General features: G+C 40.1%; 1 protein-coding gene across 2 annotated transcripts; it reads left to right on the top strand.

Annotated features, from left to right (window-relative positions):
• Window positions 1–180: 180 nt before the first annotated feature.
• Window positions 181–14,244, top strand: LOC117475400 (monocarboxylate transporter 2-like). Of its 2 annotated transcripts, none has more exons than XM_034121547.1 (5): window positions 181–316; window positions 1,166–1,386; window positions 5,511–5,654; window positions 8,329–9,159; window positions 12,916–14,244. In XM_034121547.1, the coding sequence occupies exons 2-5, from the start codon at window positions 1,170–1,172 to the stop codon at window positions 13,224–13,226; spliced, it is 1,503 nt and encodes a 500-aa protein (XP_033977438.1). In that variant the 5' UTR covers window positions 181–316; window positions 1,166–1,169; the 3' UTR covers window positions 13,227–14,244. The 2 variants fall into 2 exon arrangements, with proteins under 2 accessions (XP_033977438.1, XP_033977440.1); XM_034121549.1 differs by lacking the exon at window positions 181–316 and adding an exon at window positions 522–565.
• The last annotated feature ends 2,344 nt before the right edge of the window (window positions 14,245–16,588 follow it).

Raw genomic sequence — 16,588 nt, forward strand, 5'->3', positions numbered from 1 at the left:
TCTCGCCCCTATTTTCTTCTTTTGCACACAATTGTTTTTGTCTAACCCAAGTCACAACTAGAGATGTGTTATGTGAGAACTAGAGTCTCCACACTGTAAACTATATAGACAAAGATGCTGTAACAAGGTCAGACACAGCAGTGTGACCTTTATGATTGAGGACATGCAGAGGAGTCAAAGCTACTAACTAGTCAAAACTGCGAGGAAGCCCCCGGGCCATCAGTGTAACACGTGACGACACTTCAAATAAGGCAGGAGGAGGTTGAAACCATGGATGTATAAAGAAAGCTGTTGAAAACGAGACGCTCATTCAAAGGTAACATATTTTAAACATGTGTATTCGCGTGTCTGTGTTTAGTTCTTTAAAAGTCATAAGTTTAAAGCAGCAGTGACGTGTTATCGCTGATTTCGCTCATTGTCCACGTGTGTGAGTATTTCCTCCTGTACGACTACTACTCACGATACTTTCTTTGATTGGAAACTTATATTTTGTGTTTGCCTTGACACCTTGTTGTGTTACAGTTGTACTGTTTTTGGAGGAAAAGCTCGTTAGGAGGACAAAGGGGTAACGTAGCGTCTCTCGCTTAAATTATTTGTTATATATTAATTTTGTGAATTCAGTCAAATATCTGACGTAACTTAGGATGTTTGCCTGTTTCAGCACTAGACACACACGACTGAAAACTTCAGTTTTAAACTGCTTTTAACAGACTTAAGTTACTCTTTTGTCAACGTTGTGACACTCATTATTTTGCACACTGTCACATGCTAGCTCTGTATTCGCCATTAAGGGAGAATTTACTAAACATTATCATTTAAAGGCGCAGTAAGTAAATGATCATGAATGACCGGCGTTTTCACATTTATGTAAAAAAACGTTTCACAGTCACCTAAATGTACTTGTCATATGCCTATATTGTTAGTTAATGTGTTTAGTATGTATTGTTTGGAACTTTATACACACTGTCACATGCTTGCTGTTTATTTGCCATCAAGCCGGTCTTTTATTTTGAAATTCGGCAACACAGTTGTGTTTGCAGAGTGAATAGTTAAGGCAAAGGGATCAATTCTGCATTCAAATATTCTACTTTTTTTTCAGGATACAGCTTATATTTTGTTGTTTTAATAATAAACACTTCATGTGTGTTTTCCTCTCCTTGAACAGGAACATGTCCCCTGCTCCAGCAGATGAGTTGGGCCGCAAACCCCTGGATGGAGGTTGGGGCTGGATGGTTGTTGTCGGGGCTCACATTTCCATAGGATTTGCATACTCCACTCCCAAAGTGCTATCCATTTTCTACAAAGAGATACAGGAGAATTTAGGGGCCAGCTCCAGTGAAATAGCATGGATTTCCTCCATCATGCTAGCTGCCATGTATGCAGGCGGTGAGTTGACTCAATCCGACTTGTTTCTTACAACAAAACCATACACACACAATGTGTTTTGGTGAGGTACAATGCAGACTACCTGTCTTTTAATTGACTCAGTGCAGTATCTTCATTTATGCTACGGCATTTGTAATGATCAGTGTTATTATCTAAAAATGTAGACCACATTGTTGTTGTGTTTTCTTATACATCAGTAGGACGTACAGTTCATCTTGTGGTGAGCACGGTTTAAAATATGTTTCACCTTATTACAAACAATGTAGTCTTCTTTTTTCGATTGGGATAAATGTTGATACTGCTCATCTTTCAGGAGATTTTTTTTAATTAAAAAATGTAAACAAAAAAGGAAAGAATCAATCTCCAAAAAGAATACACTACACTACATATGCAAAACTTAAAAAAAAAAAAATTGTGACCATGATATTAACTGACTAGGACAATTTTTTTATTGATAATAGTTCTCTCTGATGGACAAAGTAAAGCACCTCAAACATGTCTCGATATATATTTATCAATATATACTGTGTATATATGTACTGTATATAGTTGTACTGCTTTAAAAAATTAAATTTGGCTCACATATACGTGATATGTGCACCTGAAATAACCTTATATCACCAGATATAGACACTATATATATATATATATATATATATATCTCTCAAAAACTCCATGGTACTTTAAATACAATAACTTAAAACCCAGAGTTGCCGCAGAGAGGTTTTGAACTCTGTTAAAGTTCATGTACCTTCAAGCCATCATTGGTTCTGCAGCCAACACCTCTAAATCAATCATCTTAACATGAGTTGAGAACATCTTTGTCCTGCGGGTTAGAATTCTGAGCATTTGTTTTTCTGTCTAGGTCTCTTTGTATTGTATCGTGTGCTCTCAGCGCTCTTACACACCAAGTTCACCTCCACGATATACCTCTGATAATCGTCTTCTGATCAAACTCCTTAAATGCCTCACATCTCTTCAAAGTTGCACTTGAACACACCACAATGGGTTAAGGGCCAGCGTCTACAGAGTAAATACCAGTTTTACAGCAAATCATTTCGGTATTGGGCCATCATGTCTACAAGTATAACAACAGTTGTGCTGTATAGTAATTTGGACCTGATAGATAATGTATAAATTGTCTTCACATGACTAACTCCACCCACTCAAATAGTGTTAGGCTGCCTAATAAGAAGAATGATGTTTGCATGTGTTGCTCACCTGACTCAAATTTAACTTTCTGCCACTGACAGGTTACTTTGAGTCATTTATGAGAAGTCTTCAACTTTAAGACTTAACTAGAAAGAGTTTTGCTGAGATGAGACCATATCTTGTGATCCCTTCAGACATACCACTAAACGCAGCCAACAACACAACACTTCTCTGCATTTGCAATATGGGGGTGCCAACACACGTGCACATGCAGGCTTGGGGATGCATTGGCAAATGTAACATGTGCAAACCATAGACCACATGTGTCAAACTCAAGGCCCGGGGGCCAAATTAGGCCCTTGGTGGATTTAATTTCGGCCCGCAGGATAATTTGTAATTACTATTAGATCTGGCCCGCCGGTATATTGCACGCACACCTTCACTCAATCCTGAGGATCTCCTCAGCTCAGAGCCTGAGCCCAAACATTGATGACCTTGCACCCAAGATGAGATGCCAAGTATCTGGCTTGAACTAGCATCACAGCAGCAAACTGAGCTCAATGGATGTTTCCTTCTGCACTTTTTTTCTTGCGACAACAGGGCATGTTTGTTTTTTTTTATGAGGGAAATTGTTTTTTTGAAGCTGTTGTTGGCCTGTGGAAAAATGTAATCATAAGAAATGCTGCAGATAGAGCCATAAGAAATGAATGCAACTGAATATTTAATGTTTAATGTTGTTTTTATAGGCAATAATTTAAGCTTTGTTAGTTCCAGGTTTAATATGTGCAATAAGTTCATTTCAATAAGTTTTGCAATAAACATTGAACCAGTCCGGCCCTCGACTAGTACCCATTTTTTAATTTTGGCCCACTGTGTATTTGAGTTTGACACCCCTGCCATAGACTGTGTATATATAAAGGCACAAGCTTAATTATTGGTAAATTACATCGTAATGGGATTGTTGTGTTTTTATACTTGGCATAACACAACCACAGCTTTATAAGTTCATGTTGGTATCGTATTTGTTTTTTGTTCCCTCAAGCTAAAACTGGAATACTTGGAAAACTCATTAGATTACATACAATTAAAATAATTAGAGGTCTCGTGGAAGATTCCCTTGAATAACTAGCTGCTTTCAAGGTTACAGCACGAACTGGGTGTGTGGCTCACCTGCACTCAGCTCAGAGAGGCCTAACTGGTGAAATATTCCTCTCCACTGTGGCTCAGGCAAAGGGCTTTATCATATTGTCCTTGGCAAGGCTTCAGCAATGTCACCCAGTGGAGGAGAGAGACAGGGGGAATATATCAGAGGAAGGTTCAGCACACTTGGGTCTGACTCCAGGGTCCCATGGGAGAGACATGACGGCCTTCTCTGAGAACCTCTGACTCAAGAAGTCAGAATGATAAAGTTATAATGGAAGTAGAAATGGTGGCAGTGCAGGAGACGCCCTATTGTGACACAGCTACAGTGGGAGAGATGATCTATCTTTGACCCCAAGGGCTGCTGGTTAACTGTATAAACAGCAGGATGGATATTTTTATTTCATGTGGTGGAGTGAAAGTGGTACAGCAGGTACAGTTTTGAGGACAATTCAGCAAGAAGTGGTTCAAGGAAAGACAAAAACTATCTCTCCATTGGGACTCAGCTGTGACTAATCTGACCCCGGTGTTCATGCATGAAAGTGGCTAAAGAATTTCAGTACTAACTTCATTAGTTCATTAGTTTAGGAAAAAATACCTGCAACTATTTTAAAATGTATTTACAGTAAGTTGTTTGTCAGTCAAAGCCACTTATTTTCTGGTTCCAGTCTGTAAATTGTGAGTATTAAATGGGTTTCTGTGAACTAAGTTAAATTGAACTGAATATCTTTAGGGTTCGAACAGACTCTAGGAGACTGTGACTGTTAATTCTTTGTGATATTTCACATTTCTTTTAAGCTTTTATAGACCAAACAATTGATTTGAAAACAATTAGCAGATTGATTTATAGTGAATAAAATCCTTATTTTCAACCCTATATCTTGGAACAGTGTACTTGGGCAAACACCAGTTGATTACCCAGCAGCGTGTTGACATCAGAATGAGCTTATAGGCAGGTTGACATGCTAACACACTCGGTATGTAGTAACAGCAGTGGTTCTGCAGCAGCCTCAAGATGTACAGAAAACTGAGGGAAAAGAAAAGAGTAGAAAATACATTCAAGATGTTATGTTCTGTTGTTGACATTCAAAGCTGTGTTTAATGTAGATAAACTAATATGTCCACTCTTTAAATGAATTCAGAGCACACATGTTTAGTATGAGATTACATACATTTACATACAACAGTTTCCTTACGCAGTGAGTCATCAATCATAAGCCACGGTGAACATGTTGCTGAAGACAGTAGGTGTCTTCAGCAACATGTAATCCTCTTACAGCTTACTGGCTTGTTTTCAATAATCACCCTCCACACAGAACCTCTACATTCAAAAGCCTCTGCATGTTAAGGTTTCAATAATCATGGCAGCCCATTTAGCAGTTTGATTGATTCTATGCCCATTTTTCTATATAGATCTTGTGAAATAAATATATATTCAAATGATTGGTTTTTATGGCAAGGAGAAGAAAGAAGTTTTCATTATGACATGCTGCAGAAAGACTGGTGGTGCAATGTCACTCTTTCAGGCAAGGTTATGAATGCAGGGAAGACTGACAGCATATAAAAAGCTTTTTAATTGCTGATTGATCACAGAGTGTAGCATTTTACATCATATGGGGAGATATTAATGAGTCGCCAAGATGTGTCGCAAAAGTGTGGTTGTTTTTCATTATCCTCTCTGATGTCCTTCTGACCTTGCTTTAATCCTAGAAGGAGAACTGCTGTGTAAACCCTTGATCAAAAGCAGCCCTTAATTTAACCACTAACTAGCTACTCACTTTAAAGTGTAACACGATCATTCTGAATCTCTCTCTTTGCCTTTCTCCTTGCAGGACCGGTGAGCAGCATGTTGGTGACTCGCTTTGGAAGCCGACCAATAGTCATGGCGGGTGGATTGATGTGTGGGGTATCTATGGTAACCGCTTCTTTTGGGAACTCCATGGTTTACCTCTACCTTTGCATTGGCATCATTGGAGGTATAGTGCTTGGATTTATTTGTATGTATTACAACGTCCTGTGTCCTGAAAAGCTTAAGATTCAATCAATCAATCAAAGTTTATTTATATAGCCCAATATCACACATTTTACATTTGTCCCAGTGGACTTTACAGGTGGTACAGAATATGAATACGACACCCTCTGTCCTTGGACCCTCAATTCAGACAAGGAAAAATTCCAAAGAAATCCCACAGTTAATGGGGAACAATTGAAGAAACCTAGCAACAGAGGAGGGACCCCTCTCCCAAGACGGACAGCCGTGCAATAGATGCTGTGTGTAAATTGAAAACATAATACATTTACAACATAGGTAGTCCAACTGCTTGAAAACTCATGTTATTCTGCAGCCCCTATTCGAAGGCAGGGCCTGCCATACCAGGTGCAAACACCCAATGACACTAGGGATCAAACCATACATTTTCCGATTTATAGGACAACCATCTGCTGAGCCCCAGCCGCCCCAATATGGATTTTTTTACCCCATAGCTTACTATTCCCATTAGCCCGGGTTAAGCAGCTCCTAGGTTAGAGAAAGTCTGCATCTTTCATATCCTTCCAGACGCTCTGGTTTGCCAGATCTGCTTCCCCTGCTGATGGTCGGAGGCCCAGGGCATCGGCTCTGGCTCCCGAGGTGCTGTAAGAGCACCTAGGGGACCAGGAAGGTAATTAAGACAGAAGCATCCCTGATCCCAGAGAGCATGGTCTTCCGTGGCCCTTTGTACTCTCCCGTAGGCTCCCATCACGGCCGTCACATGGGGTCTCCCTGCCACCCTGCGAGCCTCATTACCCTGCCAAGGACTGCCGTGAAGGATTAATAGGCCCAGCAAGTGCCTGGGCCAAGTGCGGGGCCCGAGGGCGTGTGTGTGTGCCCGGCTCTGCTCCCCTGCGCCCGGGCACACCTAGCAGACGTGCAGACATATGCTTACACACGTGCAGACTCAAATACACACATATAGTCAAAGTCAACTTTATTGTCAATCTTTCCGTTTGTGTGTATAGACAGAGAGATCGAAATACTGTTTCCCACAATCCCGAATACAAAAACAAATATATATAAAAATATGTATATACCTATATATACACAATCAAAGACACATTTATACATATGCACACATTAAGACCTAAATAAAAGCACAACAATCAATATATACAAAAATAACAGTCACTTTAATATCTTTGAGAATGTACATTAGTGCAACACTGTAGCAGCGTTAAAAAAAACACAGACCGTGAGAAGATTTGAGTCAGATTTATACAGCTCAAGATTTGTTATACAACTCAAGATTTGAGTCAGATACATAAAGCTCCTTGCCCAGATTTTTTATTTTAATTGAATTCATATTTGTTTCCCCTCTGCACCTTTTGCATTTGAAGAGATGGTGGTGGATCCCTTCACTAGGGAGTCATATTGGTTGGTTAGTGTAGCTACTGTAGGTTCAAGGTTCTTTATTGTCAAACTGACATAGCTACAGAGTAATTATGTCGTTGAAAATCTTATGTCACAGGCTTCTCCAACAATGCAACATAATAATAATACAGATAGTAAAAGTAATACAAAAAGAAAAATAGTTCTAAAATAAAGTGAGCATGTGGAATAGTGCAGTACGAGTCTATATAAAAGTTATTGGAATGATATATATTAGATAGTAGATATATATTACTAAGTAGCAGATGAATGTTTTGAAATTGTACTGTAGCTAGTGAAGTTAGCAGTGAAGAGGATTGTGAGAAAACAGGCGGAAATAGAAACACCGTTGATTAGAGGCTGCTCGGGGGGCTCTGGCTGGCTGATGGACTTTACACCATGTGATGATAATCTGCCCCACCAGTAAACACACCAAGATAAGGTGGAACAGGGTGGAGTATTCCTTTTTAACAAGACTAAATGAAAACCAAACGGTCAGAAGTTAACATATGTATATCTACCATTTGTAATCAAAGTTTGTAAATGAGTTTTGAAACTTTTCATTTATAAGGTTTCATCCATTTTACTCATTTATCTTAATCTTCCTTCATTTAATTTGTTTTCAGCTTCCCTCCACACATTCTTAATTAAAAATGATGATGAGTATCTTCTTAACATTTACTGATAAAAGGTGAACTGTTGTAAATTAAATAAAGTCAGCCTAAATAATAATGTATTCCTTCATAAAATCTAAAAGAGTATTGTAAAATCATGATTTATTTGTATATTAGAAAGCTAGTCTACTCTATACATGTTTTTATGAATGATCTGTTTGGACACACTTTGATAAATTCACAAGAACACAAAAGCCCTTTTTCCTTGTGCTTCATCGTGAGACCAGAGAAGATGATTAGATTGACATTTGGAGAGGGAGAATATAGCACCCTTAACAATCTACCTGTAGCTCTTCATGTTCATGGAAAATAAGGTGCTATTAAATTGAGTTTTTGGGTAAAGAGGCAAGCGAGGGAATGTATTACCCAGGCTCTCTAATTTATTTCTACTTAAATGGAGAAATTATTTCTGCAATAATTCCAGCTTTCTGTAATGAGATTTTATCTAGCCGAAGTGAAGTGAGATGGAACCTTAATGAGCACCAAGCAGAATCAGTCTTGATTTAATTTAGAGTACCCTTTGGAGTTTAGGTTCAGGATGGTTTTCTTACTTTTCAATCTCTCTCCACACAGGCTGCGGACTCTCCTTAAACCTCAATGCCTCTCTCACCATCATCAGCAAGTATTTCCTGGTCAAGCGGCCGTTAGCTAACGGACTAGCCATGGCCGGGAGTCCCGTGTTTCTGTGTCTCCTGGCCCCTCTAAACCAATATTTACTGTACACATATGGCTGGAGAGGAAGTTTCCTTATCCTCGGGGGTCTGATGCTCAATTGTTGTGTCGCTGGGGCCCTGATGAGGCCTGTCATTGCGTCTTGTAAGACATCCAACTGTGCACCACAGAAGAAGGTGGAGGACAAGCCAAATGAGTCCAACACCAAACTAAAAGAAAGCTGTATGAAGAGTGCTAAGAGCTTCTTGGATTTGACCTTCTTCAAGGATAGAGGCTTCGTCATTTACCTCATTGGGAGCATAATGTTCATCTTCGGCGCTTATGCACCAATTGTATTCCTATCAGCCTATGCTATAGACCAAGGGGTAGATGAATTCTCCGCAGCCTATCTGCTCACTATCATGGGCTTTGTGGACATGTTTGTTAGGCCTGCCACCGGCCTGATAGCCAGCAGCAAGAGGGTCAGGCCCAGGATCCAGTACTTCTTCAGCTTCGCCTTGGTTTTCACCGGCACGGTCCACTTACTGTGCCCAATGATTACCGTGTTCAAAAGCTACTCCTACACCTTCCTGGCGACCTACGCTGTCTTTTTTGGCGTTGGGTTCGGCATGGTTTTTGCCCTGATATTCGAATGCCTGATGGACCTGATGGGAAATGAACGCTTCCCCAGTGCTGTTGGACTGGTCACCATCATCGAGTGCTTCCCCATGCTACTGGGACCGCCTGCTGCAGGTAACACACTCAACATGCACTATCCATTCAAACACATGACCGAATCCTACTGACTCACTGAAAAATCAAAACCTCTTTGAAAAACACGTCTGGATTGCAAAGTTTGAAAAGCTTAAATACTTACTTTAAAGGGGACCTATCATGCAAAATGCACTTTTGTACGTCTTTTATACATGAATATGTGTCCCCGGTGTTCCAGGGAACTCACCAAGTGTCAGAAAACACAACCCTCTCTATTTTCCTCCATACCCAAATCTCTAAAAAAGGGGCTGCAACGGATCTGATAAAAACTGATCCAGATTTGAACACTGTCCTGACGTCAGGACGGTGGCGCTACGGCTATTGGGCCAACTCCACCAATCAGGAGGAGACAGCCACGGCCATTGCCGTTCGAAAGCGCTGGAGACGCTGTAGTACATATGCCAGGCCAGTAGATGGTGCTGTTCTCACTGAATCTGCCCTTGCAAAAACAGAGCTAAAAAATGTCAAATTGAGCAAAATGAGGCATGGCTAAAATGCATGATCTGTTTGGTATTTTGAAAAAAAAAAAGTATAAATATGCCTTATATAGGTATGGTCCTATACTATGTTATTCAAATATAGCATGATAGGTCCACTTTAAACTCACTTTGGATTGCCTTACACTGATGCTTTCTGCAAATAAAGGGCCAAGAGAAGAGAATAATGTTCACAAACTGTACACAAACATAAGACAAAACTCAGTACACTGAATTTCAGCTGTCTTCTCCCATCCCTATCTCAGTCACTGGGTGTCCATTGTGTTGCATTTGAGCTCTGTCTGCTCGAGCGTCATTTCTCTAAAACAGAGCAGGATTATCACTGATTGATATTACATATAGGATATTTAAAACTACTGTCAATAATTCTAACAATAAAGCCTCTCTCTTGAATCTTTGAAAAAACCAAAAAGATGCCAAACTGTAGCCATGTGATCCTTTTCAAAATAAAGTTATGAGAATATTTAGTGTTTGATATAAAAGTGAAAGTCTCCACACCACCATAACTTGGAAAGATCATTGGCTGTCACAAGATGGACCCTTTAGTCTTCAATGGATCATTTATATATATTTTAATAAATATAATATTGATCATAAAAGAGGGACTCCCTTACCTTATTTGTTTTGTTAAGCATCAACCCAAGCTGAACTGTGTTTGCTTACCAGGACGGCAACAAACAAGACAGTCATTTTTCCTCTGCTGTCTTTATCTCCAGCGTTGGTTTGTCTCTGATAGAGCTTTGGACTGAAGTGTGGGACCGCTCCCTTCATGGTGTAAATAACTGTGTAATCAGAGGGATATTGTTCACCCTCTCTGCTTCATTGCCATTTTCAAGATTAGTGTACTTTTGAAGCCAGCACTCTTCATGGCACATAATGACAGTAACTGGTTTTGAAAAAGGAGTTTCAGAGAAAATAGTTTTAGTGACAATTTTTCAAAAATGGAACAAAAACTCTTTGAATTGAAGTCTTGCTTTTGTCTTCAGTGCCTGCAACAGCTGCCAGAGTGAAACGCAGAAACACAATTCTTCTTGCATTCAAATGTATAAATGCTTTCTGCCGAGGTCACTACGTTGTTGTGAAATAATCTTAAAGATGTTAGGTCCATGTTTTGTAACAAACTGCACAAAAAGTAGTAGCACCACGCAGTGTCAATGCATTTTTAAAGTTACGAGCAAAGTGAGGCTCTTTTAGGGATCTGTTTAAAGCCTGAAAGATTCATGATTTTTTTACATGACAGTTAAATTAGTCATTGAACAATTGCAGTTATATTTACAAGAAAAAGGTAATTATTGAATGTTGCACTATAACCATTTTGATAGAAGCCTGCCATTTTTCCCAGTTGCAGACTTTTAGAAGATGTTGAACAAAAAAAAAACCTTCAGACTTATCTACAGTGAAACAATTGAGAGGGGCAGGACCTGGTCAAGTTATTTATAGAGTACAAACACACTTTTAGCTGAAAAAGCTGTACAACACTTTCTTCCTTTGGTTAATCAGTTTGGGATCAATTCATTTCAATAAGAAGTTTAGGACAATTAATTCAAGATGGTTTGTATCATTACGGATCATTATGTATAACAATAGAGCAAGATAACAAACCAAAACAATACCAAAGTTTCCAACACCACCTTCACATTTTGCTAGCAATTACACTAACCACATGCAGTGTATCTCTAAAATGTTAACATACAGTTTTGGAAGTATGTGTGTTAGCAGTTTCAATAGAATAAAAGTATCTCTCTCAACGATAACGCTAGTATAGAGTAAGTTGAAACTGCTTTAGAAACAGTTGGACACAGAATAAACTAGCTATCAAAATGTATTTAGCTTTTATTTACCACTCAGCTTGTTCATCAATCAATGTGTCAACTTTCAACAGAGTTCTCTGAGTAAGTACACTGAGGATGTATCTGCGCGTGACTTCATCAGCTGTACACATTAACGCTGCTCCTTTGCCTCCACCCTGAGTTTTAATGAGGTGAAAATGTGTAGGCCTCCCCAGTCTCATTTAATAGGGTAAATAAGCGCCTCCCTGCACGTCTAACGCTCTCCTCCAGAGGGCACAATCGTTATGTCTCCCCTAACTATTCTGCTTGTTACTGCACCCCCAAAACCTCCGGGTCAATCCAATTAGGAGGAAGTGAGGTAAGTGGGTGTAATTAGTCTCTTGCTTTGGGTGTTTAATGACGCTCAGTTCAAACTCTCATTGAAGTCCTGTACCTGGGCCATAATTAAGCTGTGAATGCATTAAAAAGAGAAAGAGGTAACTATGCCAGATGGACTTAATTACCCCTCAGCCAATCAAGGGCTGCCTTAATGAGGGTGATGGTCATTGTCGTACACGTGCCAGATGAGTGCTATCAATCAGGTGATGCACGTCCAAAAACAAAGTGACCCCTCCTAGTGTAGCACTGCACAGGACAAGCACACACCATTATATCATTGTTGTTGTGAAGATGGTATTTAGTTTGGTGATAATGTATATCAAGTACAAAGAATGTCTTTTTTTCCTAATTGAATAATGCTGATGCCGAGTAAGAGATATATCTTCCTTATACTGAAGTCATTGAACTTTTGTTAGATCATTTTGCATAACGTTAAATAAATATTCCTTTAAGATGATTCAGATATACGATCTAAAATGGTATGAATTAGGTATTGTAACATATGGACAGATAGACATACTGTCAAGATAGCGCCAGTCAACCATGGACCCACGTCTCGAGGCGGGGGGGTACGAGTGCGGTTGAGACTCTGAAAACCTGGAGGCCTAAATCTGATCTAAACTACATTTGTCACTTTTCTGCTCGATATTTATGGCTCTGAGAATGGGCTTCTCTTCTGATTCGTTTCGGTAGCGGCCGTCCAAATTGCCTTCCCGGAGACGCAGGGAGAGCCAGTGAGGGGGTAATGGCCCTCTGTCATATCCGACATGGCTCTCCTCAAATTGGCTCACTCTCACTTGCGCACACACACACACACACACACACACACACACACACACACACACTCACACTCACAGAAGCCAAATCAGAGTTTAGTCTTGTTCCTCACCTTCAAACTTGTAAAGTGGCCGAATGAAGATCCTATTCCGTGACATATTTGTGTTTTGTTTTCCATGGTGTTCAACTATTCCAAGTGTTTTTTTGTTTAGACATAGTGAGGCATAACATGGGCAAAACTGACACTTGTTTGATGAAATATTCTTATCACGCTTCTATCTTTCTCCACACAGGCTTACTGGTGGACATCTTCGGTGACTACAAGTACCTTTTCTTCATGTGTGGCACAGTGATCTTGACCGGCGGGCTCTTCCTCTTCATCATGAACATCTACAACTATCACATGCTGGAGAAAGAGAAGCCAGGAAAGGATGGAGAGCAGAACCAATTAAACGTAGAGAGCCAGGAGCATGTGAGCGCCTTAGAGGTGGAGATGAAACACACCCCCGAGGCAGAGATGGAACGAAGTGAGCCCGAGGCTAAAGAGGCAAACGGAGTCCAGAGAGAACCACAGCCGGAGAAAAGTGCAGAAACACCACATTAATTGGGAGTCAAATGTAACTCTCCAGTCGGGTGCTTTTTAAAGCTTGCAGGTGAAGGTGACGCAATTAAACGCACGCCAGTCCAACCTGGAAGTTTGGAGAATTGCTCTTAGGTTCTCCTCGGCCGCCATAAGTGTTTTCTGTGGAAGTTTGTGTTGCATAAGTAACACTTCATGTACACCATGACTTATTCACAAAGTCTGTTTTCATTTCATTTTGTCGCATTTTAATTTGCGACCAAATGAAATGAACAGGTGCACACAAGTTCAGTCATTTAACAAGCAACAACAGTGAGAGCCTATAGTCATGCTTTTGACTCTGTTAAGCGGTATGTCAGCACAGAGGTGTGTGCTGACACTGATGGGTATGCCATTAGTCTTGCAATTATTTGTTTTACTTCATTTGTAGTATTTCTTTCATTTCCTTTTAACATTTTGACCGGCTGATGGTGTCTGGGGACGCTTTCACTTTTCTTCTGAGTTGTTTTGATTAATCTTTTAGGGGAACATCCGTGTCTGTACTAAATTCCAGAGCAATCACTTTAAATGTTGCTGAGATATTTAAATTAAACAAGTGTCAGCTACATGGTGACTGCAGAAGTCATAGGCTTTCTTGTGTGGGGACCATGGGTGTTTTGGTACGAAATCCACGCAGTTTCAGAGAATGCACACATCCTTGATATCTGGAAGTGAATGTTTGCACTCTGAACACCTTTCTCTCCCATAATTATCAACACACACTTTGTGTTTTGTCACTCTTGTGATATTGTTCATTAGAGTCTTATGAATTTGTAATTGTTCTTGCGTTAATGCACTTAATCTCAGGAGACTATCACAAGATATTTTGCACTTGCAGTGTTTACATAACGAAACTGACAATTGGTTGAACTCATTAAATACTGTAGCTGCCAGCAAAGACATTGACATATTTAAAGTGTGTCTTGGAACACAACCTGTAACAGAACCTGAAGTTTATATTGACTTAAAATGATTCTCTAAAGTAAATAATACTGTCTTTAAATAGCTGTGAGCATTTATTTAATTTGAATGTTGATGCTGTAACATATTATAATCTACGATGTGTGTTCTGTAATCATTTTCTGTTGACATTTAGAAGTGACATTTGTTTTTTTGGGCGAGAATGGATTTCTGCGCACTGTTAATTGATCTGATGCTGTGTGTGTTTGCATTAAGTGAATGAGTGACTGACAAAGAGTGTGTGTGTGTTTTAAGATAATCCTACATTTAGATAATGTGGAGTTTTCATTTTTAGCTTTTAGATTTGTGTTGTTTAGAATTCATTTAAAGGGGACCTATCATGCAAAATGCACTTTTGTACGTCTTTTATACATGAATATGTGTCCCCGGTGTTCCAGGGAACTCACCAAGTGTCAGAAAATACAACCCTCTCTATTTTCCTCCATACCCAAATCTCTAAAAAAGGGGCTGCAACGGATCTGATAAAAACTGATCCAGATTTGAACACTGTCCTGATGTCAGGACGGTGGCGCTACGGCTATTGAGCCAACTCCACCAATCAGGAGGAGACAGCCACGGCCATTGCCGTTTGAAAGCGCTGGAGACGCTGTAGTACATATGCCAGGCCTGTAGGTGGTGCTGTTCTCACTGAATCTGCCCAGAGCTAGAAATTGTCAAATTGAGCAAAATGAGGCATGGCTAAAATGCATGATCTGTTTGGTATTTTGAAAAAAAAAAAGTATAAATATGCCTTATATAGGTATGGTCCTACACTATATTATTCAAATATAGCATGATAGGTCCACTTTAAATTTGAATTATTAGTTTGATTATTAGAGCTGTGACTACTGACGTCTTATTCGCACATGTGTTAAACGATGTACCATGGATAATATGGATAACACTACTTTGTTAAATTAAAACACATGTCTTCCATTTTATTCATATAATTTATTTTGTCATATCAGAAATGTGGCTTGCCCCAGTAAAGTCAGACCTATTTGTTGTGGGCGATGGTTTTGTTCTGCAAATGAGGACAACACATAGTCCAGTCTCATTTCTTGCATCACTTACTGTAGAATTGTTACATTTCACATCCAAGCAACAAGGTAAATGACACCCAGACATGAGAGAAATGTCGTCAACATCAAGATCTACCACGCAGCTTCTCAATGTTGGTGGCCGTGTCCAATTTTTCACGACAATTAGAATACTGGGGAACAAGTTTGGAAATGTCAGCAGCTTAAGGGCGTGAGCACCTAATGAAGCGGGGCCGGGTGTTCCAGCCTGGTGCTCCGAACTGAGCCCCACACACATCAGCAAATCAGTGGGCCAATAAATTAGTAATGCACGTGCAACACACACACACACACACACACATTGGTGCGATGTCCCATCCCATTGCTGAGTGTGAGGCAAGGTCTTTGGACATGACAAGGTGGAAAGGTACCCCAGAGAGAAGGCGATGGGCGCTGTGACCGGAAATCTGTTAATCATTATTATATTTTCCTCTCCCCTCCTGTTCCCCTCTGGCCTGCTGACCCTCCTCTACAGCCCCCCCCCCCCTGCAATGTGTGTTCTCTATGAACTTCATGACTGTTGTCCTCCATGCTAAATGGTAGAAAAAAAGACTGGGGTCTCCAGAGTCTTGTAGAGTTAGGTGGCATTGCTTGGAGAAAGAATATATAAATAATTGTGAATAACATGCCTTTAGGTAGTTTGCTTTTTAGTTTAGACATACTTGCTGCGGTGTTATGCTGTCAATAAACACAAATCACATCTCACCTTAGGGAGGACAACTCCATTTTAGCTTTGGAAACCCTTGCATTTTGAGTTCCATTGCCTTGCTAAAGACATTAGGATGGTTGATGACATTGTGGCAACATTTAATTGAATTTGAAAATAGCTTGGATCACACTAATTGATATCCATGTCTGCAAATTAAAAAAGGTGGGTTCATTAACTGGAAGAGAAGCTGTGATCCCATTTCTTACTCATGAAGACTACCATTAGAGTTTATCACCATGTGTTAAGGCTAATTGACAGCCATCAGTTAACTGTCAGCCTCTGTTAAACTAGTGGCAAACTTGGGAGTGCGTTATAATAACTATCTCCTCAGGAAATCAACCCGCCTGTGTGCGCCAAACATTTTGACTTCATCACCATCTGCCTTCATAAATGTAGCGAGAGCGGACAAGCGCCTGGTGTCTGGATGTTGGTTATCGGCCCCATCTCCTGACCTTTGGATCTGTGAGAATCAGATCTCAGTTGTTTACAATAGGTGGCTGACCTGATGAATCTGGAGAGGTTTTCCACAAGCGCGGAGTGGGACAAGCGGGAAGGAAAGAATGTGCTCCCAGAGGGCTCAAAGAGCACCGGCATCTATC

The sequence above is a fragment of the Trematomus bernacchii genome, unplaced genomic scaffold (genome assembly GCF_902827165.1).
Source record: "Trematomus bernacchii unplaced genomic scaffold, fTreBer1.1, whole genome shotgun sequence".
NCBI classification, from domain to species: Eukaryota; Metazoa; Chordata; class Actinopteri; order Perciformes; family Nototheniidae; genus Trematomus; species Trematomus bernacchii.